Source organism: Fusarium musae, chromosome 11 (genome assembly GCF_019915245.1).
Source record: "Fusarium musae strain F31 chromosome 11, whole genome shotgun sequence".
NCBI lineage: Eukaryota > Fungi > Ascomycota > Sordariomycetes > Hypocreales > Nectriaceae > Fusarium > Fusarium musae.
Window position 1 is genome coordinate 1401046 of NC_058397.1, and position 25516 is coordinate 1426561.

Genomic DNA, 25516 nt, shown 5'->3' on the forward strand with positions numbered 1-25516 from the left:
GAGACCTCATGTTCTACCAGTAGATGGAGACATGCTTGTGCTCCTCTGGAACTCTCTGCCTAGTGTATCTCGACTCTATGCTTTTCTCAGTCGAGTCTTCACCTGGTTCGAGCTGACAGGAGACACATGCCTGACTCTAATGACATTGCATTTGGGTGGTGCCTTAGAAACTACCCTTAAGAATAGTTGCTAGTTTCATTAAAAGGGTTTGAGCATGGCCATAAGTGAAGGATAAGCGACGAAGGAATTGGTGTGGGCGGCAATAAGAAAGCTTCTATCAACCCCGCTTCCTTCGTGACATTTATAGCGTAAGACTCCATCGCAGGATCAGCCTAACAGCGTCACAGCCCTATTAAAAGACACTCATTTAATACACAAAGCCTGCAAATCATTCCCTTTTTTATTTGCCGGCACACTTCTACCCGCAAAAGAGGGGCGTAAGCTGAGTCAGATGCATCGCAGTCTCAAGTATGATAGGGCCTAGCTTATCTTTACGAGTCCGTGGTTGGTTTGGGGCTCGGACTGAATTGCTCGCACTCAGGGAGCGGCTCAAGCTAGCTCTGGTCTCTGTTTTGAGTGCTCGTATGTGATGCGCAGATAAATCTTCGAGCCATCCGTTTCTCGCGGGCAGTCAATTCCTATAGTTCGGCACAGGTACTGCTGATTGATTGACCATGTTTCGCATATCTGATATTAGCTCGTCGATCGACAGGACAAAGCTGTTCCAATACGCGATCATCTTCTTCGTTTCTTTCAAGATAATCACATATCTACAGCGTCTCTTCTTCCATCCACTATCTAGATTCCCGGGTCCAAGAATCTGCGCGGCGTCACGACTCTATGAATTCTACTGGGACTCGTTCCAACACGGTCGATTGTGGGCAAAGCTACCTGATCTACACAAGCGCTATGGTATGCATAGCATTGATTCATTCGCCAGACATTCCCTGACAAGCTTCCAGGGCCCATTATTCGCATTAGACCGAATGAAGTTCATATCGAAGACTCCCAGTACTTCGATACGATCTTCGGGTTTCGCCCGTTGAATAAAGAGGCCATGACAGCGAAAGAGTTTGGGATCAACCATGCTCTATTCGGGGTCGAGGATTACAAGACCTACGTCAAGAAACGTGCTGCATTTGGGAATGCGTTTTCTCGAACAAAGCTTTCCAAGATACAGGACCAAATTAACGAAGAGATCCAAAAAGGATGCATTTGGGTTAAGGATAATAGCAAGGATGGGGGTCCTGTTGATCTGGCGTATGTTTATCCTGACCTGCGCAAAATGAGCGCTAATCTCGCTCAAGCTTCTTGTTTCGGGCTGTTCCAGCAGAAATCATAACCAAATATCTTTTCGGCCAAGAATATGGGTTTCTGCAGCATGTGCAGACCACCAAGAACCTTTACGATAAGAGGATGGACAGATTGTTTGGGTTCTCACATCTGGGTAGATTTATACCCAAAGAGATCCCCCTTTTTCTGTCTCTCTTCCGTCAGTTGATCTTGAGGGCTCTGGGGTTCAACGACCCAGGTTCTGCATTTCTTGACTATTTCTTGGTACATATCGTGGCATTCTAAAGGATCACAGACTGACGTTATGATAGCTCGCTCAGAAGTTGGTGCAAAAGGTCGTGGCTCAACACAACCACTCGAATGAAAATTCTGAAAGCGTCCCGCAACATACCGTGTTTGATGACTTTCTAGATAGCTCATTGCCTCAAGAGGAAAAGGAAAAGAGCCCTCTCACTCAACAAGCTGTGGCTATCTGGAGTGGGGGATGGGACACGGTCGGATTTGTGCTGACCATGGCGGCATACCAATTACTCCAGAATCCACAAGTTGAGCAGCGCCTTTACGAGGAACTCAGAAAGGCCTGGAAAGACCCTAATGAATCCCCCGAGATCACAACTTTGGAGGGCCTGCCATACCTTACTGCTGTAGTCAAGGAAACGTTTCGTCTATCTCCTGGTGCGCTCTGCCGCCTGAGTCGCGTCAACCCTAGCGGCATCGAACAATATGGCGATTGGGAAATTCCCCCGGGCACAATTATCAGCATGTCTATTCCGGATGTTCTCTCGGATAAGGCAATCTGGGGGTCTGATGCTTCTGTTTTCAAGCCCGAAAGATGGCTCAGTGGAAGTGCGGACCTCGACAGATACCTAGTGACTTTCAGCAAAGGAACGCGAGTTTGTCCAGGAATTGAGTTGGCATGGATCGAGACCCGGCTTGTTATTGCTAGCCTTTTCCGAAGGTACGAGATGAGCATCGCACCAGAGGCCGGCATATCTGATGATGATATCATGCCGTATTACGAGGGGTTCACGCCTGCAGTCAAGAATCGGATATCGCGACTGCCGGTCAGCGTGAAGCCTAGACATTAGATTCTATGCCCAGGAGTTGTTAATAATGCTGTGTGGCTGCTGTACGGCGCCAAACATCCGAACCCTTCGAATAAAATGTGCCTCATATTTGCCGATCCATTTCTCGTTTGTTTTCATATGGTCAGCACTAAAATCAGGCTTGTTGCTTGTTGAAGGCTGTTGAAGTGGCATGCATGAGACGCTAGAGATTAAGCTTGTCTGTTGAGTCTGTCCTTTAGCCCAAAATGAGCCCAGGACCCCGCTACAGGTCTCATTCTGAGCCATTCAAAGACGTCACGGTGCCGCATACCCGTCTTCCAGGGCTGATGGCAGCCTCCACTAATAAGCACTTGACGCGGCAGTGAAAACCGACTTCATTCCCCTCAAAGTTTACATTTATCAACTCCAAACTTCACTTCATCCTCATCATGTCAAACAGCGGACGCGGTCGAGGTGGATTATTCCAGCGCGGTGGTCGAGGTGGTCGAGGCGGGGGGTTAATAGGGTCAGCGGTCCGTGGCGTAGCAGGCGGGATCGGGCTCATGTCGGAGAGCGTTAGCTCTTACAAAGAGAAGAGAGCAGCGGAAAAAAACCCCGCATCCTCAGAGTCCCAATCAAGCGGCACTGTTGTCGAAAACGAGCCGCCATCGAACTATAAGCCTCAGCCAAGCCAGTATGAGGACTCGACTGAAAGACAATGGGAGCTCGACGAAACACAATCCGAGCTACTCTCAAGTCCCCATGACGGTGCTGACACCGCTCAACAGACTCAAGTTGACAAGGATCTTGTGGCCAGTTTCTTGAGAGTGCATGGCTCTTCAACTGGTCGAACCAATGCTCAATTGGAATTGCCGGTCATTCTCGCGCAGCGGAGACCAAAGGATCGAACCCGTGGCTTTGTTCGGGGATATGCTCCGATGCTTGAGACAGTCGGTATTGACCAAGCGGCATGGCTAGACTTTCTAGATAAATTCGATCAGTCTACTCGAGCCTCACCTTGGATCGAGGTCATCAATTTTGCAGAGTTCGGCGGTTTCTTTGTACCGATTGCGCCAAGCATCGCCATCAGTGCAGCCGTGTACAAGACAATTGAGGTTGCGAAAGATGTCCAAGGCAGACAAAGGTAACATTCTCTATCCAACCATCACCCCATCTCCAGCAGAAGCTTACCAAGCATACAGGTCAAACAAGTTCATTTCTCAGATGAATGAGCAATACTTCTATCCCAAGGGCTTATGCTGTCTGATCATGACCTGGCGACCCGATTCCGGGACGTCTCACGAGGTTGTTGACCTGACATCAACAGTCGCTTCTTCCATTGGATCGTATGACTCTTCATTCACCAACAAGTTCAAAACCTCCAGCGGAAAGACCTATGGTGATTTTGCTCTCCCCGAGGCTGCCCCTCTCATCTTTCCGACCCTCGATGTCCTTGCTGAGGCTGATAGTGAAGAATCGAAGGGTCTGAAGCAGAGCCTGGGTGAGAAGAGAGCATACATCCAGGATTACTATGACAAGAGAGCCCAGGCTCAGTTCGTAAGTCATTGAAGTTGATAGCTGATGAGAGTTTGCACTAAACCCGACTACAGGCGCTCAATAGACCGGATAACCTCTTGGCCAACCAGCAAGAAGCTCCAAAATTCTCTTCACGATATGCTGATCCCAGCCATCCTTCCAACAATGGCTCCTTGATCTCCCTACTCACTGGCGGATATGTCGACCCAACGAAGCTTCGCCGAGGCTTGAGGGGCCAAGCACCAAAGGGCCAGAACCAAGGACAAGCCAGTGGAGCACGGAGTGATAGACAGCCCGGTCTGCCGCTGCCTTACAAGCCGGTCAAAGCGGCAAGGAAATTTCTTTTTAACAAGGTAACTATATCTTGCGCTTCCCAAAGACTCCAAAAGTGGTAGTTAACTTGTATAGGACATTTTGTATTTAATGGTCGTTAATATGCCCAGCGAGGATGAGCTCCGGGAGGCCAAGACTGCATTGGACCGCAGATAAAGGATTTCTACATTCAAGGGCGACAAGCTTTTGTCGAATACAGGTTAATTCCATAGGAATCTGGCAAGCTTTCTGGACTGAGCTACTCGCGGCTCCTGGGCTCTCTGCGCAGCTCGAGCGAAGCTGGAGGCACGCATGTTGGCTCTCGTCAGCTTGTACCTCAGCCTAGGGCTTGCAATAAGATTTATTGTTCATCGTGAAAGCTTCTAGATAAAAGCTTATATCGGGGGGGGAATATCGTGTTGTCATTCATCACCTGTGTTTGCAGCCTAAAGCTTAACCTTATAGGCCGTCTTCATCCATAATACCTCAGATACAGATCGAGCTGTCACAAACAATAGTAGTTCCAGGACCAAATGGAAGTTCAATCAAAATATTATTAAAAGCTCCGCCTCTTAACTGTGATTTCTTCACGATCCTATCTATAAGCTCAACCCTCCTTCGTATCATGCACAATTTAGGGCTTAACAGCTTGCAAGTGCGACTGCGCCAAGTTCGTGAAGAAACTGGCACCGAGAACCTTGCTTGGAGTGGCAGGGTCAGTTGCATTGCAAAGCTTGGCAAAGTTGCCGTTCTTCCTCAGTCTGTCCTTGGTAAACTTGGAGTACTTGGACAGAGAGCATGACTTTCCAGGCCCATCCTGGCAAGATGGCACTGGGTAAACGACATCGTTGATCAGGATTCGAACAAACTTCTTCGAGCCGTAAGCCTTGTTGGAACCGCAGCTGAGACGCTCAAAGGCGATGGTACCTCTCATGGGAGAAATGTTGGAACTGCGCCAGATACGGTCCTTGGGAATACGATCCAGAGGAAGAGGAGCTTGCTTGTCAAAGACTCCAGTAGCGACAGCCAACTCGTTCAGCTGGCCGTCATTCAAGAAGCTCATAAGGATCTTGGGGAGCTTGAAAGGCTGTCCGTCAAAGTTCTTCCCCGTGGTATCAGGGCCAGCAACGAAACGCTCGATCAGAGACTCAAGGAAAGGTACCATCATCTTCGAGGCAACCTTGGTGGCAGGTCCAACACCGTAGTAGTATCTGAGATCTTGCTGATACTCGTATGCTTCCAGCTCCTTCTGAGTGAAAGTGTCGCAGAATGGAGACAGCTTGCCCGTGATTTGCGACTCAAAACCACACACGTATGGGAAGTCATTCCATGTCGAGTCGTCAAGCTGAAGGTCGCCCTTGATGAATTTGGACAGGCGCTTCTTGAAACCTGGAAGCCATCGCTGACGCCATTCGTCCTGCTGCTTGCTGCTGTCATCCACGAAGGTAGGGCACATATCAGATGGAGCAAGCGTGTCGCCCAGGTGAGATGGGACGCCTTTGCCGGTCACGGAAACTACTGTTCCCAGGGAAGAGTTGGTTCCAAGAAACCCGTGAAGGAAGAGCTTTGCGGTCTGAAGAACTCTTGTGTAGTTGTTGGCCCACACAACGAAGTCCTCGCCCTCCTGGTACAGTTCAGGGTATCTTTCTGAGTCAGTCAAGTTCTCAAAAGCTGACAAGGCAGAGCTCTTACCTGGTTCTAATGGTGTAACCCATATCAAAGAGCTCCTTGTATCCAGTCTTGCTTAGCTGAGCGATCTGGATCTCAGGGTTGGTGAGAGGGCTCTCCCAAGTGTGGATAAAAGAGAGTGGTCCCGTAGCGGTGTACTTGGACTCTCGGAACTAAATTGTTTGTCAGATGTTTCCTTGATCAAAACTGCTGATTATGTCTTACACGGCGAGCCATCTCGAGCCATCCATTGTGAGCGCCCTGGTCAGGATAGCGGGATCCGTGGCGCGACACGTATGCAGCTTGGTCGACCTGGCATCCTTCAGGGACCGCTGAGGATATTTTGGTCAAGTCCTCGCCTAAATCTGTTAGAGGAAAGACTTAACTCCAGTCTGATGCCACCTACCAATGTGCCATGGGCTGTTGGCTCCAACATGGGCCAGAGGGCTCTTTGCCGAAGCGCCATCGGGCAATAGAACGGCTTGGATGGGATCAAGCGAAGTGCCGACTCCTGCGCTGCGTGCGGAGCATGTTGAACCTAGCAGGGCGACAGCAACAAGTGGGCCTCTCATATTGCTTCTGTTGATGGATCAAAGTCTTTGGGAACGAGCGTGCACAGATAGACAAGCAAAGAGGAAAATTGAACGTTCATCAATGAAGAGAAATATATAGAACTACGACAGCCCTTGCTCGACCCGGAAATTAAACTCCAATTCTGTATAGATTAAATATCATCCAGACTCTCTATTTCCGCCCTTCCGCCCGACGTCAATTGAGATCTATCAACTGCGCCGCGATAGCGAACGGGCCTAGCATGGGATAGCACGGCACGTGTTCTCTGGGGAATAACTTATTCGGTCGCATAATGCTAAAAAGCTTGGTATCCATCGATGCATTGGTGGAAAAGTCAAACCCTCGGTAAAGACGGGCCAATTGCCAGATTCGGAAATGCTTCAAAAGTTGTAGTAGACCAGTAAAACAAAGGAATCAATCGACGTGCCTCACTGACGTAGTGTGCAAATGTGATGGTTTCTATATGCCGCGGTTTATGAAGTTGGAAAGAAGAAGCTGCTTTTCGGACGACAATCGCTTTTGTAGTTTGAAGCCGCGATATCACTTCACGAGGTCCGGCTTTGGACCCTTGACAGGAAGGTATTATGCTGATCACGATGCAACATGACAAATCGGCTCATGAAGCTTGGACTCGGCGCTCTCCTCTGTGATAAGGTTAAGATTTTAAAAAGAGGCTTCAGCCCCCAGGACAAAAAGGTAAAGGACAGGCTGTTCTCCTCTTCATGTCGCTCTCCCCATAAATAGACGGCGAACACAACAAAAATCATCATAGCTTCAGTCTTGATCACCTACAAGCCAAGAGAACATGTCGATCCGCACCATGTCCAGCCGGCTCTTTGCCGCCGCCCTCGCTCTTGGTGGTCTCTCAGTGGGACAAACTACTGGAAACTTCAACTTCCTTACCTACAACGTCGCTGGGCTTCCTGCTATTATCAACAACAACGATGTTCCTGGTGACAAGGGAACCAACGCCAACCTCATTGGTACCATTCTTGCCACCCAGAAGTATGATATTGTTCATATGCAGGAGGACTTCAACTATCATGCCTACATCTATGCGACTGACAACCATCCTTACCGTACTCCTACCTCTGGAGGCGTTCCGTTTGGCGATGGTCTCAACACTGTCGCCAACTATGACTGGACTGGTCTTGTCCGCAAGAAGTGGAACAAGTGCTACCTGAACTCCGGCGATTGTTTGACCCCCAAGGGTTTCAGCTTCATGCGCATGAAGATTCAGAGCATTGAGGTTGATCTTTACAACCTTCATGCTGATGCTGGGTAAGTAAGGCGATTAATGCATATTGGGCGGAAACTGACTGTCTCCCACTTAGCTCGGACCAAGGTGATGTCGATGCTCGTTCAGCAGGTATCGATCAAATCCTGGCCTACATCAACGCAAACTCCCAGGGAAGGGCCGTCATCGTGGCTGGTGATACCAATGACAGATGGACAAATGCAGGTCGAAGCATCAACAAACTGACCGATGCCGGCTTCAGCGACTCCTGGGTCCAGCTCATTCAGGGGGGAAAGTTTCCCACAGCCGGGGCCACTGCAAACCCATGCAAGGTCCCTGCTGCTGATAACACATGTGAGATTGTTGACAAGGTTTTGTAAGTCACTATCCTCAGTTTCGGTTCAATGTCTTGCTTGCATTATGCTAATGAGATTATAGCTATCGCTCAGGTAGCTCTGTAAAGCTTACTGCAAAGAGTTTTAACTATATTCCAGAGGTCTTTGTTCAGCCTGATGGGAACATTCTATCAGATCACAATCCTGTACTGGTTGAATTTTCTTGGTCTACTTAGTTTTATAGTGAATAAGACCTGGTTATAATAGCATAATATAAGACCTTAAGATTAATAAACTATTACCTTAAGTAAAGTAAATGCCTTTATTGAGCTTAACTTAAAGTTTTTTATTATATTACTTTTTAATTTTTTTTAATTTATTTTAAAGTAATATTTATAATATTTTTTAAATTTTTTTTTTTTAATTATTATTAGCCTTATTTAAGGCTATTAAGCTTTTAACTTTTTATATAATAGCTTAAATAATAAAGCCCTTATAATAAGCTAGAATTATAAAGCTTAAAATTAATTAAGGTTTATTTACTTTAAATAGTATAATTACTACTTTAATTAAGTAATATAAGTATTATTTATAAGTTTACTTTTTAATTACTATATTAATTTACTTACTTTACTTTAATTAAATAATAAGCTTAATATATTTAATATACTTCTATTTAAAAGTTAATTAAACCTTAACTATTAATTATAGTTATTAATATTTATTATAGCTACTAATATAATATTTATATAAAATAGCCTATAGCTATATAATTAAGCCTATTATATAATTTACTATAACTTTAATATAGCTATTAAACTTATTATAAAAGTAATTAAAAAAAAGAAATATAAAAAGTTATATATAATAGTAATTACTATTAAAAAGAACTTTTTATTAAAGTATTAATTTAACTTTATTAAAATAGCTTTTTTTAATTATAGCTTAATTAAGTTAATTTATTATATAAAACTTTATAACTTAATTAAAGTAATTAAATTAATAATAAGCTATTAGCTTTTAAAGACTTAAAAAGAGACTTAAAAAAAGGTTATTCTCTTTAGTTAAACTAAATAGCTTTTTTTATTACTTTTATAAGCTTAAACTTAAATATATATAAAAAGTAGGTTTTAATATAGCTAAAAGGGGTATTATAGTAAAATAAAATTAACTTTTATATAAGTTAGTTAGTAAAAGTTAGATTAACTTTTATTAATTAAATATATATACTTAAGTATATAATTAACTGCTTTTATAGTTAAATAAATAAAGTAAAATTAATAATAAAATAATAATTAAATTAAAAATAGTTAATATTAACTATTATTATTACTTATTATAATATTATTATTAATAGCTTATTATTATTTTAATAAATATTAATTTTATTTTAAGTAATTTATTAAGTCTTTTAATATTTATATTTAATTTATTAAAGAAAATAAAATATCTTTTTAATAATTTATAAAATATAGCTAATAAAGTCTTATAATAAAAATAATATAATATAATACTTATTTTTTAATATATTATATATAAAGTATTATTATAATAGTTAAAGCTTTTAAATAAGTAAACTAGTTTATATTAAGTTTATATTTATAAAATATATAAAGTATTATATTAAGTATATTAATTTATTATATTCTTTAATAGATAATAATATAAATAAAGCTTATTAAAGTAAAAAAGTATTATTAATAGCTAGTAAGCTAAGTTATATTTAATATTAAATAAATATATATATATTTAAGTAATATAATTAAATTAATAAAGTTATTATTATTATTATTATTTTTTAATTATTATTAGCTTTATTTAAGGCTATTAAGCTTTTAACTCTTTATATAATAACTAAAACAATAAAGCCTTTATAATAAGCTAAAATTATAAAGCTTAAAATTAATTAAAGTGTATTTACTTTAAGTAATATAATTACTATTTTAATTAAATAATATAAATACTACTTATAGGTTTACCTTTTAATAGCTATATTAAGCTTTTTCCTTTACTTTAATTAAAAGACTAAGATAATACTAGACTTAGTATATTTATTATAAAGTATATTTATTAACTTAACTTTCTTTTTATTAATTATACTTACTAATACTAATTATAACTATTAATAAAATACTTATATATAAAAGCCTAAAGCTTAATTAAAGCTATTATATAATTAACTATAACTTTATTATTATAATTAAGATTAATATTAAGTTAAGCTAATAGTAAAGATTATTATAAGCTTTATATAATAGCTATAGCTATTAAAAAAAACTTCTTATTTAAAAGCTTATTTAGTTTAATTAAAATAGCTATTTTTAACTATACTTTAATTAACTTAATTAATTATATAAATCTAGTTTATTTAAGTTATTTTATTTATTTAATTTAGCTAGCTAAAAAGCTAGCTAGATTAAATAAGCTAGAAAAGGCTATAAAAAAAGGCTTACCTCTTAATATAAAGGAAGTAGCTTTCTTTATTATATTAATAGGTTTAGCTTTATATAAAAAGTAACTTAAAATTATAATTATTAAGGCTAATTATTTATATTATATTCTCTTAATTATATAAAATTAAAGGTAAAGGCAAGGTAATAGCAGGGTTTTAGGACTAAAGGTATAAAGGAATAAGGTTAACTTTATTTATATAAGTTAGTTAATAAAAGTTAAATTAACCTGAAATTAATAATAACTAGCTTTATTAATTAAATATATATGCCTAGGTATATAATTAACTGCTTTTATATTTAAGTAGATAAAGTAAAATTAATAATAAAATAGTAATTAAACTAGAAATAAATACTATAGATTTAATTAATAAAATTAAATTAAGCTAATTATAATATATTACTTAAATATAAAACTTACTTTAAGAATTTAAATAACTAAATTACTAATACTTTAAAATAATCTTTTAAAAAGATCTAATAATAATAATATTATATAATAATAATATAAAGTTATTATAAATATTATATAATTAATTTTTAGTAATAGTAATAAAAAGATTTAAAAAGAGACTTTTAATATCTTTAATTTTAATAATTTAAATAATAAAGACTATTAAAGTCTTATTATAATAAATATAAGTAAAACTATTTATATTAATATCTTTATATTTTATAAATATTTCTTTATATTTAAATATTTTAGTATAAAGATCTTTAATAACCTTTATTAAACTTAATATATTCCTAGATTTACTTAATATAATATTATATTTATTTAATAAGCTTAATAAAAAGTAAAGTTAATTAAGTAAATTAAATATAATAAAGATTATATTATTATAACTATACTATTTAATTAAATTAATATTAAGATTTAGTATTTCTTTAAATACTTTAAGGTTATAATATTATTAACTCCCTAGTTTAACTACTGTTTTATTATTAATTTTACTTTATTTATTTAAATATAAAAGCAGTTAATTATATATCTAGGTATATATATTTAATTAATAGACTTATTATTAACTTTAAGTTAATTTAGCTTTTACTAACTAACTTATATAAAAGTTAACCTTTTTTTTTTAATTCTAACTTTTATAAAACCTTTAGTTTAACCTTACTATTACCCTGCATTTACTTTTAATTTTATATAATTAAAATAATATAATATAGATAATTAGCCTTAATAATTATATTTTTAAGCTACTTTTTATATAAAACTAAGTTACCTATTAATATAATAAAGAAAGCTACTTTCTTTATATTAAATAGCAGGCCTTTTCTTATAGCCCTTTTTAGCTTATTTAATTTAGCTAGCTCCCTAGCTAGCTAAACTAAATAAATAAAATAACTTAAATAAACTAGATTTATATAACTAATTAAGTTAATTAAAGTATAATTAAAAATAGCTATTTTAATTAAGCTAGATAAGCTTTTAAATAAAAAGTTCTTTTTAATAGCTATAGCTATTATATAAAGCTTATAGTAATCTTTACTATTAGCCTAGCTTAATACTAATTTAATTATAATAATAAGGTTATAGTTAATTATATAATAGCTTTAATTAGGCTTTAGGCTTTTATATATAAGTATTTTATTAATAGCTATAATTAATATTAGTAACTATAACTAATAAGTTAGTAAATATACTTTATAATAAGTATACTAGGCCTAGGTTAATTAAAGATCTTTTAGCAGGGGTAAAGGAAAAAGGTTAATATAGCTATTAAAAGCTAAGCAGTATTATATTACTTAGTTAAAGTAGTAATTATATTACTTAAAGTAGATAAACTTTAATTAATATTAACTTTTATAATTCTAGCTTACTATAGGGGCCTTATTATTTAAGCTATTATATAAAAAGTTAAAAGCTTAATAGCTTTAAATAAGGCTAATAGTAATTAAAAAAATTATTATTATTAATAGTATTTATTTAATAATATAAATAACTTTAAATTATAATTAAATACTTTTATTATTATTATAATTTTAATAATAAAAATAAAAATTAATATAAGCTTAATAAATATTAAAATAAAAATAAAAATAGTTAATTTAATTAATACTTTTATAATAAGTAGTTTAGCTTATAATAGTAGGATTACTATAATTGATTAAAATAAAATAACTTATATTATAATAACTAATTATTATAACTATATATAAAAGATAATAAAAATAATAAAAAATAAAATAATTATTATTATAATAGTAATTAAGATTATTAAACTTATTTTTATAATAATAATTATATTTATTAAAATATTAAAAAAAAACAGTTTATTTTAAATAAAAGTATTTTATTATAAAAAAAAGAAAAATAAATTTAAATTAAATAAAGCTAATTTTAATAATAATAGTAAAAGTATTTACTTTTTTAATTTAATATTTTTTTAATAAGCTTACTTTAATTATATAATAAATAATATAATATTAAAAAATATCTTATTTCTTTTTAATTACTATTAGCTATATTTAAGGCTATTAAGCTTTTAACTTTTTATATAATAGCTTAAATAATAAGGCCTTTATAATAAGCTAGAATTATAAAGCTTAAAATTAATTAAGGTTTATTTACCTTAAGTAATATAATTATTACTTTAATTAAATAATATAAGTACTGCCTATAAGTTTACCTTTTAGTAGCTATATTAACCTTTTTCTTTTACTTTAGTTAAAAGATTAAAATAATACCAGGCCTAGTATACCTATTATAAAGTATATTCTCTAACTTAACTTTCTTTCTATTAGTTATAGTTATTAATATCTATTAAAGCTATTAATATAATATTATAAAATAGCCTGTAGCTATATAATTAGGCCTATTTTATAACTAGCTATAACTTTAATATAGCTATTAGGCCTGCCTTATAGGCAGCTAATAAAGAAGATCTAGAAAATATCTATATAATAATAGTTACTATTAAAAAGAACTTCTTATTAAGGTATTAATTTAACTTTATTAAAATAGCTATCTTTAACTATAGGTTAATTAAGTTAATTAGTTATATAGATTATTTAGCCTATTTTAATATAATTAACTTAAATTAGGTTTATAATAAGCTTATAAGCCTTTTAAACCTAGAAAAGGTCTTAAAGAAAAATTATCTCTTTTAATTAAACTAGGCAGCCTTCCTTACTGCCTTTATAAGTTTAAATATATATAAAAGATAGCTTTATAATATAGCTAAAAGGGTTATTATTATAAAAGGGATCTTATTATTAATATAAAAATAAAGGCAAGGTAATAATAAGGTTAAATTAAAGGTTTTATAAAAGTTAAAATTAAAAAAAAAAGTTAACTTTATTTATATAAGTTAGTTAATAAAAGCTAAATTAATTTAAAGTTAATAATAACTCTATTAATTAAATATATATATTTTTTTTTAATTACTATTAGCCTTATTTAAGGCTATTAAGGTTTTAACTTTTTATATAATAGCTTAAATAATAAAGCCCTTATAGTAAGCTAGAATTATAAAGCTTAAAACTAGTTAAAGTTTATTTACTTTAAGTAATATAACTACTACTTTAACTAAGTACTACCTGCAGGTCCCTTAGTAGCTATATTAACCTTTTTCTTTTACCTTAGTTAAAAGAATAATAGGCTTAATATACTTATTATAAAGTATATTCCTTAACCTAACTATTAGTTATAATTACTAATATCTATTATAGCTACTAATATAATACCTGCTATATAAAATAGCCTATAGCTATATAATTAAGCCTACTATATAACTTACTATAATGTTAATATAGCTATTAAGCCTACTATAGGGGTAGCTAATAGGAAAAAATATAAAGAGTTATATATAATAGTAGCTATTATTAAAAAGAGCTTTTTATTAAAATACTAATCTAACTTTATTAAAATAGCTATCTTTAATTATAGCCTAATTAGGTTAATCTATTATATAGACCTTTATAGTATAATTAATATAACCTAAGTTAATAAAAAGCTATTAACTTAATTTTATTAATAATAGTTAAATTAATAGCTTTTAATATATTAAATAAAATTACTAGAATTATTAAATAAGTTATAATTTTATTTAAAATATATTTAACTTTTAAAATTAATATTATAGCTATTAAAAAGATTATTCTTTAAACTATAGATAGCTTTTTAGCTTTTATTTTTAAAATATTCTTTATAAGGGTTATTATAAACCTAATATAAGACATAAAGCTCTAGTTTAACTACTATTTTATTATTAATTTTACTTTATTTATTTAAATATAAAGGCAGTTAGTTATATATTTAGGTATATATATTTAATTAATAAAGGTTAATTTAGCTTTCGTTAACTAACTTATATAAATAGAGTTAACCTTCTTCTTTTAAGCCTTTAAACCCTGCTATTACCCTGCCTTTATTTTAAAACTCTATATATAAATATACTGCCCTTATATTAATAACAGAATCCCTTTTATAGTAATAACCCTTTTAGTTATATTATAAAGCTACTCTTTACTTATAAAGGCAATAAAGAAGGCTACTTAGTTTAATTAAAGGAAATAACCTTTTTTTAAAACTCTTTTTAAGTTTAAAAGGCTTATAAGCTTATTATAAACCTAGCTTAAGTTAATTATATTAAAATAAGCTAAATAATCTATATAACTAATTAACTTAATTAACTTATAATTTAAAATAGCTATTTTAATAAAATTTAATTAGTATTTTAATAAAAAGTTCTTTTTAATAATAGTTATTATTATATAAATATTTTTTAAATTTTCTTTATTAGCTGTTTATAAAGTAGGCCTAATAGCTATATTAAAGTTATAGCTAGTTATATAGTAGGCCTAATTATATAGCTATAAGCTATTTTATATAGTAGGTATTATATTAGTAGCTTTAATAAATATTAGTAACTATAATTAATAAAAAGAAAGTCAAGTTAAGGAATATATTTTATAATAGGTATATTAAGCCTATCTTTTAACTAGGGTAAAAGAAGAAAGTTAGTATAGCTACTAAGAGGTAAACCTATAGGCAGTACTTATATTACTTAATTAAGGTAGTAACTATATTACTTAAAATAGATAAACTTTAACTAATTTTAAGCTTTATAATTCTAGCTTATTATAAAGACTTTATTATTTAAGTTATAATATAAAAAGTTAAAAGCTTAATAGCTTTAAATAAAGCTAATAGTAATTAAAAAAAAAAAAAACTTAAAAAATATAATTTTAATTAATATTAAAAACTTAAAACTGCTATATAAATAATAAAAGAAAAATAAAAAAAAGTAATTACTTTTAAAAGTTAAAAAGCTTTTTAGCTTATAAATATAAATTAACCTTAATTTAATTATTATTTTATTATTAATCTTACTTTATTTATAATTTAAATATAAAAATAGTTAATTATATACCTAGGTATATATATTTAATTAATAAAGTTATTATTAACTTTAAGTTAATTTAGCTTTTATTAACTAACTTATATAAATAGAGTTAACCTTATTCCTTTATTATTAATTTAAAAGCAGCTCCCCCTTTACTATAATAACCCTTTCTGCTATATTAAGAAGCTACTTTTTATATATATTTAAGTTTAGGCCTATAAAGGCAGTAAAGAAAGCTACCTAGTTTAACTACAAGGGATAATCTTTTTTTAAGTCTCTCTTTAAATCTTTAAAAGCTAATAGCTTATTATAAACTTGAGTTATATTAATTAAGCTAAAAAGGCTTATATAATAAATTAACTTAATTAAATTATAATTAAAAATAGCTATCTTAATAAGGTTAAATTAGTATTTTAATAAGAAGTTCTTTTTAATAATAGCTATTATTATATATAACTTTTTATATTCTTTCTTATTAGCTATCCTTATAGCAGGCTTAATAGCTATATTAAAGTTATAGCAGTTTATATAATAGGCCTAATTATATAGCTATAGGCTATTTTATAATATTATATTAGTAGCTATAATAGATATTAATAACTATAACTAACAGTTAGGTCAGGGAATGTATTTTATAATAGGTATACTAGGCCTAGTATTCTTTTAACTAAAGTAAAGGAAAAAGGTTAATATAGTTACTAAAGGGTAAACCTGCAGGCAATACTTATATTACTTAGTTAAGGTAATAATTATATTACTTAAAGTAAATAAACTTTAATTAATTTTAAGCTTTATAATTTTAGCTTACTTTAAAGGCTTTACCATTTAAGCTATTATATAAAAAGTTAAAAGCTTAATAGCCTTAAATAAGGCTAATAATAATTAAAAAAAAATAAATAAATATAAATTAAAAATATATTTAATTTAGCTTTTTTTATAAATAAAAAGCTAAAGTTAATTATTTATAAATCTATTTTAAAATATCTTTTTATATTATATTAAATATATAATTAAAAATAATGAAATTTTTTTAAAATTAAAACTTAAAAAAGAATTTATATTTATAATAATAGTTTTAAGTTTACTAAATAGGCCTAAGATCTATATATAAAATATATTACTTTATAAATAGATTTTAAATTTATTTATATTTTAAAAGATAAATTAATAATTATACCTTTTATTAATAATTAATATAAGTAAAGAGTTATTTATTAACTATATATATATAAATTAAAAAATTATAATATTATTAATTAAATCTTTAATAAGCTTTATAATTAAAAATAAATAAAATAAGTAATTAAATTAATACTATTTATTTATTTTTTATAATTATTATTAGCCTTATTTAAGGCTATTAAGCTTTTAACTTTTTATATAATAACTTAAATAGTAAGGCCCCTATAGTAAGCTAGAATTATAAAGCTTAAAGTTAATTAAAGTTTATTTACTTTAAGTAATATAATTACTGCTTTAACTAAGTAATATAAATACTGCCCCTTAATAGCTATATTAACCTTCTTCCTTTACTCTAGTTAAAAGACTAAAATAATATTAAGCCTAGTATACTTATTATAAAGTATATTCCCTAACTTAACTTTCCTTATACTTATTAATTATAGTTACTAATATCTATTATAGCTATTAATATAATACTCACTATATAAAATAGCCTATAGCTATATAATTAGGCTTACTATATAACTTACTATAACCTTAATATAGCTATTAGGTTTATTATTAAGGTAATTAATAAAAAGAAATATAAAAAGTTATATATAATAGTAACTATTATTAAAAAGAACTTTTTATTAAAATACTAATTTAACTTTATTAAGATAGCTATTTTTAATTATAATTTAATTAAATTAATTTATTATATAAGCTTTTTTTAGCTTAATTAATATAATCTAGGTTAATAATAAGCTATTAGCTTTTAAAGACTTAAAAAGAGATTTAAAAAAAGGTTATTCCTTTTAATTAAATTAAGTAGCTTTCCTTACTGCTTTTATAAGTAACTTAAATATATATAAAAAGTAGCTTTTTAATATAGCTAAAAGGGTTATTATAATAAAAAGGGAGCTGCTTTTAAATTAATAAAAATAAAAGTAAGGTAATAGTAGAGTTCTTAAACTGAAAGTTTAAAGGAATAAGGTTAACTTTTATATAAGTTAGTTAATAAAAGTTAAATTAACTTCTATTAATTAAATATATATACCTAGGTATATAACTAATTGCCTTTATATTTAAATAAATAAAGTAAAATTAATAATAAAATAGTAGTTAAATTAAGAAATACTATTTATACTTTTAATCTTTATAATTTAAAAATTTATTAATAAAAAACCTAAAAGCTAAGCTATAGTTAATCTTTAAGCTTTAAATAAAATTATAATCCTTAATAGCTATTTATTATATAAATAAAAAGATATTATTATAGCTTTATAAAATATAACTTATATTTTAATAATTAATATATTTTCCTTTTTCTTTTAATTTAAAGTTATATTAAAATATTAAAATAGATTTATAATTATAAATTATAAAAAACTAAAAAGATCTATAATTAATTTTATAAGCTTTTATAACTTTTTTATATATACTTAATAATATATAAATAGGCTTTTATATTTACTAAAAAGTTAAAATATTTTTATAATAATATATAAAATATAGCTAATAAAGTCTTATAATAAAAATAATATAATATAATACTTATTTTTTAATATATTATATATAAAGTATTATATTATATATAAAGTATTATATATAATATTAAAAAAATATAATAACTTTAAAAATAAGTTTTAAGGTTATATAATACTATTACCTTTAACTTTATAATTTATTTAAATAAGTAGCTTTTTTTTTTTTTTAATTACTATTAGCCTTATTTAAAGTTATTAAGCTTTTTATATAATAGCTTAAATAATAAGGCCCTTATAATAAGCTAGAATTATAAAGCTTAAAATCAGTAAAAGTTTATCTGCTTTAAGTAATATAATTATTACTTTAATTAAGTAATATAAGTACTTTCCCTTAATAGCTATATTAACCTTCTTCCTTTACTTTAGTTAAAAGACTAAAATAATACTAAGCTTAATTATTATAAATAATTAAAAATAAGCTAGGTAGGTATAACAGTATTATATTAACTAAAGCTTAAAGAGGTAATATCTTAAAAAAAGGGATTTTTATAATATACTTAAGGGGGTTATAAGGTTATATAATAAGTTAATTAATACTAATACTATTTCTAAGTAGCTATTATAATTATCCCCTTTTCTCTATTTAGCTATTTTTAGCTAATATAATATTATATAAAGGCCTAGTAACTCTTAAATATAATCTTATTTACTTATATCTTTTCTTAATTAATTATAATAGTTTTAAGATCTTACTATTAATAAGGATCTCTTTATAGTTAGTCTCTCTATAAAATCTAGTAAACTCTCTTTTATAGCTTTACTAAGATACCTTTTTAATATATATATATAACAGCTTTAAATTATTAAGTTAGCTTTAATTCCTTAGGTTTTTATAAATTTCTATTTTTACTTTTACTATAAGTATTTAATTTTACTTTTAACCTAATTCCTCTCTCTCTTTTCTTTTCCTTTTTATCTTATATAATCTCTTTAACTTATATACCTTTTATCTCCTTTTAATCTTTACTTTTATATCTTTAATCTTTATTTTAATTAATCTTTTCTTTCTTATTTTTACTATAACTTTTTAATATTTATAATATCTAATAGTAAGTATAAAACTATAGTTATAGCTAGTAAAGCTTAAATTCCCTTTAAACCTACTAGTTTCTCTCTTACTTTAATTATATATCTCTTTTATATCTATTATAAACTTAAAAGGCTTAAGATTATATTTCTAAATTATAATTAACTTAAAAATATATATTAATTCTTCTTAATTTTATATATCTATAAAAACCCTAATATATCTACCTATAATAAGTATAATAAGGGTAAAAGTAGTTATTATTTATAGGTTTTACTTTCCTTTTTTACTATTATATTATATTAACTTAACTAAGCTTTTAGCTATATTTAAAAGTAATTAAGTTAATATTATTATAATAATAAAATTTAAATATATTACTATAATTACTACTAATACTAATAAATTATACTAGCTTTATCCTAAAACTTATAAAAAGCTTATTTATACTTATTACTAATTAATAATTACTTTCCTTACTTTATATAATACTTATTTTACTACCTTTTATTTCTTTAGTAATAAAAAGCTTTTAGTAAATTATTTTATTATATTTAATTACTTATATTAATATATCTTAATATAAAAAGCTCTTTTTCTATATATTAATATTATTATAACTTATTACTAAATCTATACTAAAATATACCCTTATTTTTATACCTTTAATAATAATAAAATCTAAGGTTATTTTTATACCTATTAGACCTTATTCTTAAAGCTTTTTAATTATAGGTTTATAGCTTAATAAGTTATTACTTAAGCTTTCTATAATTAAGCTATTAAAAGTATAAATAATAATCTTACTAATATTACCTTATTAGCTATGAAACTTAAAAGATTTAGCTTTACTTTAAGTATAAATCCTTATATAGGTTTTAAGTTAAGTTTTACTTTTAATTTATTTCTTTTTAATATTAAAATATTACCCTTAACTATACTTATAATTAATAACTAATCTATAGATTTAACCTTACCTTTAGTATATCTTTTACTTTTTAATTAACCTTTTACTATTATAAGAAAGTCTTAAATTACTATATTAATAATTTCTAGAAATACTTTTATATACTTTATTATATCTAGCCTTTTTAATTTACTTTCTCTTTTATATTAAAGTTATAGTTCTTAAGATATTAAGATATCTTTAATATAATTATTACTTCTTTTCATATTTAAATCTTAATTTATAAAAACCTTAATAAAAACCCTTTAAAAATATAAAGTCTTTACTTTAGCTATTTAATTTAAAGTTAAATATACTTTTAGTTATTAATAATAAGATTAAGATAGTAATAGTAATAATAAATTAGCTTAAAGTAGTTATTATTTTAGTATATTAGTCTTTTTTTAATAATAGTTATAGTTAGCTTTAATAGTTTTATATTAAAATAAAGGAGGTTTACTTTTAATTTTACTATTATTTAATATTTTTATAGCTAATATTTTTAAATTTTAATTAATACTTTTTTTTAATTATCTTTTTTTTTTTTAATTTATTTAACTTTTTACTAATTATTTTTTTCTTTAAAGTTTAGTATTAGTAAGAAATTATATTCTTTATAATCTTTTACTTAATATACTTTAAGAAGATTTATATAAAAGATATTATATATTTTTATATATTAATTTAATAAAGTTAAATAATATACTTATAGCTTAATATACTTAATAATCTTAAAAAGTCTAATAAATCTTAAAGCTAGTTTCTTTTTCTTTTTTTTAAGCTTTAAGTTTTTAATTACAAGTATAACTTGCTATTTTTACTTAAAGTTTATTTCTTAATATTTTATATTAAAGTACTTTACTTATCTTTTAATAGTATTTTATTAATATATTATAAGCTTATTTTTTAGCTTTTAGAGTTTTTTTATTTTATATTTAATTTTTAAAACTTTTCTTTTAAAGCTAAGATCTTTAATAATAATATAGAATTTTAAATTAAAACCTATTAAAGCTTTATTTAAAGTAACTCTTATTATTATATTAACTTTTAAGTTATAAGTAAATTAAGCTATTTATAAGAATTTTAATTAAGTATTTTAATTATCTTTAATAAAGTATTATAAATAATAACTAAAAGTTTAATTTATTTTTTCTATTTACTTATTAATTTAAAAATAAAATACTATTAATAGCCTTTATTTAATTTTTAAGTAATAATATAGCTTTAATTAAAAGGTACTTATAAAAATAGACCTTTTATTTAAGATAATACCTTTAAGTACTTTAAACTATAATTTAATTTCCTTATAGAAAAGCTTAATAAGTTTAAAAGTAATAATTTTAGTAAAAATAAGTAAAAATTATATAAATTTTATAAGCCTATTAACTATTACTAAGATTATATTTACTTATTAACTTTTAAAAAGTACTAATAGTAATTTTATAATAAAGTCTATAAAAACCTCTTTAAAAAGATATAATAGAATTAATAGGCTTTTAAGCTTTTTATAAAGTTAATATCTTTCTTTTAAATACTATTTTTTAATAGATTCTATATATAAATATATATTACTTTATATTAATTTCTAGGCCTTTCTAATAAAGCTTTTTTTATATTAGCTTTTAAGTTCTTTTAATACTAAAATAGCCTAGTAAAGGATTATTATAATATAACTTTAGTATCTTTTTTCTAAAATTAAATTTTAGTAATATATAAAGTCTATTTTTAAAATAAAAGAGATTATTTTTAACTTTTTACTTTTAAAAGCCTTTTTTATAATTTACTTAAAATATCTTATCCTTTTAATTAAGTATTATTTTATCCTTTAACTATATTAATTTAATTAATTTAATTAATAGCTTTAATATATTATTTTTTAAAAGTTTTTTTTAATATAAAGATCTAGTTACTATCTTATTTAAAATTACTATAAATAACCTTAATATTTTTTAAAACTATATATTTAAATTAGGTTTCTAGCTTATAATATTTATATTACTTAATAATAAAGCTAGGTTATTTTTAATATTTAAAAATATCTTATTTACTTTTAACTTATTTAAAGTTTAAGATAGTTTTATTTTTTTTATAAATATTTTACTTAACCTTTATTTCTATTACTAACTCTTTATTATAGCTTATACTTTAATTATTCTATCTTTTAAAGACTTAATTAAATCTAATTTTTAATATTTCTTTCTTTTAACTTTTAAAAGTCTTAAAAAGGTATTAGTAAGATTTATTACTCCCTTTTTATACTTAATTATAAAGTTATAAGTTATTAAATATAAGTATTATTATACTTATTTCCTATTTAATTTAATATTCTTTATAAATAACTATAAATTCTAGTAATTACTTAAGACCTTTATTTATTTTAGGAAGCTTTTAAAATAATATTATTAATATTTTAATAACTTTATTATAACTATTATTTCTTAATTAAATATATTATATTTTCTTTTAAAGTTATTAAACTTTTATAACTAAAATACTATAAAGTAATATTTTCTTTTATTATTTAATTAAAAAAAGATACTTACTATAATATAATTTAATCTATCTATTTTAATATAAGTATATCTTTTAAAGTTAAAATACCTTAAGATTAAAGCTTTTTTAAACTTAATAATAAAAGCTTAAAATACTTACCTTTTTTAATTATTTAACTTTATACTTTTAGGTTTTTTCTTATCTTTACTTCTTCTTAAAAAAGCTATAAAAAAAGCAGTAACTTTAAAGTAACTATATATAAACTATTTATAGGAATTATAGAACCTTAAAAAAACTTAAACTTTTGTATAAGTAATAAGCTTAGGCTATTTAATAATAATATAAATCCTTTTAAAATCTATTTTAATACTTTTAATAGTTAAAATAAATTTAAAGAATTTAACTCTATTTTAATAAAAGAAATACTTAAAAGGTTTTATATATAATTTAGCTTTTTCTATTTACTTTAAGATTTATTTAAAATACTAAATAGATTTATTTTTAGTTTTTAAAAATACTAAAATATTATTTAAATAAATAATATAAATTATATTTATAAAGCTTTAAGAAGCTTAGTAAATATAATATTAAAATATAATAAGTATATTAGTTAATTTAAATAGTATTATTATATACTTAAAGTAACTATAGTAAGTTTAAAATATAGTTTTTTATTTATTTCTTTTTTAAATATAAATCCTATAATATATATCTTTAATATTAATCTTAAAGAAATATATTACTTTTTAAATATAATTTATAATCTTTAAAATTAAAAGTAAAAAGTAATAATTTTTAATAATAATAGTATTTAGCCTTTAATAATCTATATAAAGATATAAGCTTTTATTTTCTTTAAAAATAAAAAAGATAAAAGACCTAGCTAGGCTTTTAACAAGGCAGATTTAGCTTATTTTTAGGTTTTCTTAAATATACTTATAGAATTCTTTAAGTTCTATTTATAAAAAAAAGTAAATTAGCCTATATAGTAGTTCTTTCTTATTAATAAAGTTAATAATATAATTAATTTTTTTAAAATTTAATATCTTAATTAACTTATTATAATTAAAAACCTTAAAGTAAGCTTTAAGTTTATATAAAATAGATTTAAATTAATTAGGTTTTTAAGATCTTTTATTAAAAAGTAAGTAAAGCTTATTAAAAATAGTAACTATAAATATTTTAACTTTATTATAAGTTTTTTTTAAAAATTATTATAGTTTTAAAAGCTTAAGGCTTTTATAGTAACCTTTAAATTACTATCTTTTTACTTTAAAATTAGCTATAATTTAAAAGCCCTAGTTTAACTACTATTTTATTATTAATTTCACTTTATCTATAGTTTAGATATAAAGGCAGTTAGTTATATACCTAGGTATATATATTTAATTAATAGAGTTATTATTAACTTCAGGTTAATTTAGCTTTTACTAACTAACTTATATAAAAATTAACTTTCTTCCTTTACAGAACCCTACTATTACCCTGCCTTTACCTAACTCTATTTACAGATACACTATCCTTAATTTTATATAATTAGGAGGATATAGTATAAATAATTAGCCTTAATAATTATATTCTTAAGCTACTTTTTATATAAAGCTAAACCTATTAATATAATAAGGAAAGCTACCTCCTTTATATTAAAAGGCAGGCCTTTTCTTATAGCCCTTTCTAGCTTATTTAATCTAGCTAGCTCCCTAACTAGCTAAACTAGATAAATAAAATAACCTAGGTAAGCTAGATCTATATAATTAATTAAGTTAATTAAGGTATAATTAAAAATAGCTATCTTAACTAAACTAGATAAGCTTCTAGATAAGAAGTTCTTTTTAATAGCTATAGCTATTATATAAAGCTTATAGTAATCTTTACTATTAGCCTAGCTTAATACTAATTTAATTATAGTAATAAGATTATAGTTAGTTATATAATAGCCCTAATTAGGCTCTAGGCTCTTATATAGTATCCTGCCAGTAGCTATAATTAATATTAGCAACTGTAACTAACAGGTTAGCGAATGTACTTAAGTGCAATAGGTATACTAGGCCTGGTATTAAGGGTAAAGGAAGAAGGTTAATATAGCTGCTAAAGGGCAGTACTTATACTGCTTAGTTAAGGCAGTAATTACACTACTTAAAGTAAATAAACCTTAACTAATATTAACTCCTATAATTCTAGCTTATTATAAGGGCCTTACTATTTAAGCTATTATATAAAAAGCTAAAAGCTTAATAGCCCTAAATAAGGCTAATAGTAACTAAAAAAAAAAAAAAAAAAAAAAAAAAAAAAAATAATTTAAAAAAAAAAAAAAAAAAAAAAAAAAAAAAAATAATTTAAAAGTCTTTTAAAATTATAATAAAAAAAAGTATTAATTTTTTTTAATCTCTTTTATTAATATTTATTAAGCTCTTAATAGTTTTATATATTTATTTTTAGTAATTAACTAAAATTAAAAGTATTTCTTAATATTTTAGGGTTTTAAATTAAAAGTTATTAGCTTTTTAAAAAGAAATATTAATATCTTTTAAT

The 25516-nt window shown here is 26.6% G+C and overlaps 4 protein-coding genes across 4 annotated transcripts; 3 read left to right on the forward strand and 1 right to left on the reverse strand.

Annotated features, from left to right (window-relative positions):
• Positions 1-1057: 1057 nt before the first annotated feature.
• J7337_013564 (uncharacterized protein) lies at positions 1058-2381 on the forward strand (the record flags this gene model as incomplete). Its single annotated transcript, XM_044831050.1, has 2 exons — positions 1058-1260; positions 1709-2381. The coding sequence occupies 2 exons, from the start codon at positions 1058-1060 to the stop codon at positions 2379-2381; spliced, it is 876 nt and encodes a 291-aa protein (XP_044674325.1).
• A 407-nt stretch (positions 2382-2788) lies between these two features.
• J7337_013565 (uncharacterized protein) lies at positions 2789-4364 on the forward strand (the record flags this gene model as incomplete). The annotated part of the gene is made up of 4 exons (XM_044831051.1): positions 2789-3483; positions 3542-3896; positions 3950-4228; positions 4284-4364. The coding sequence occupies 4 exons, from the start codon at positions 2789-2791 to the stop codon at positions 4362-4364; spliced, it is 1410 nt and encodes a 469-aa protein (XP_044674326.1).
• Positions 4365-4821: 457 nt separating this feature from the next.
• J7337_013566 (uncharacterized protein) lies at positions 4822-6427 on the reverse strand (the record flags this gene model as incomplete). Its single annotated transcript, XM_044831052.1, has 4 exons — positions 4822-5830; positions 5880-6028; positions 6081-6214; positions 6262-6427. 4 exons carry the CDS (start codon positions 6425-6427, stop codon positions 4822-4824), a joined length of 1458 nt encoding a protein of 485 aa, XP_044674327.1.
• Positions 6428-7248: 821 nt separating this feature from the next.
• J7337_013567 (uncharacterized protein) lies at positions 7249-8236 on the forward strand (the record flags this gene model as incomplete). Its single annotated transcript, XM_044831053.1, has 3 exons — positions 7249-7709; positions 7763-8041; positions 8104-8236. The coding sequence occupies 3 exons, from the start codon at positions 7249-7251 to the stop codon at positions 8234-8236; spliced, it is 873 nt and encodes a 290-aa protein (XP_044674328.1).
• Positions 8237-25516: the final 17280 nt, after the last annotated feature.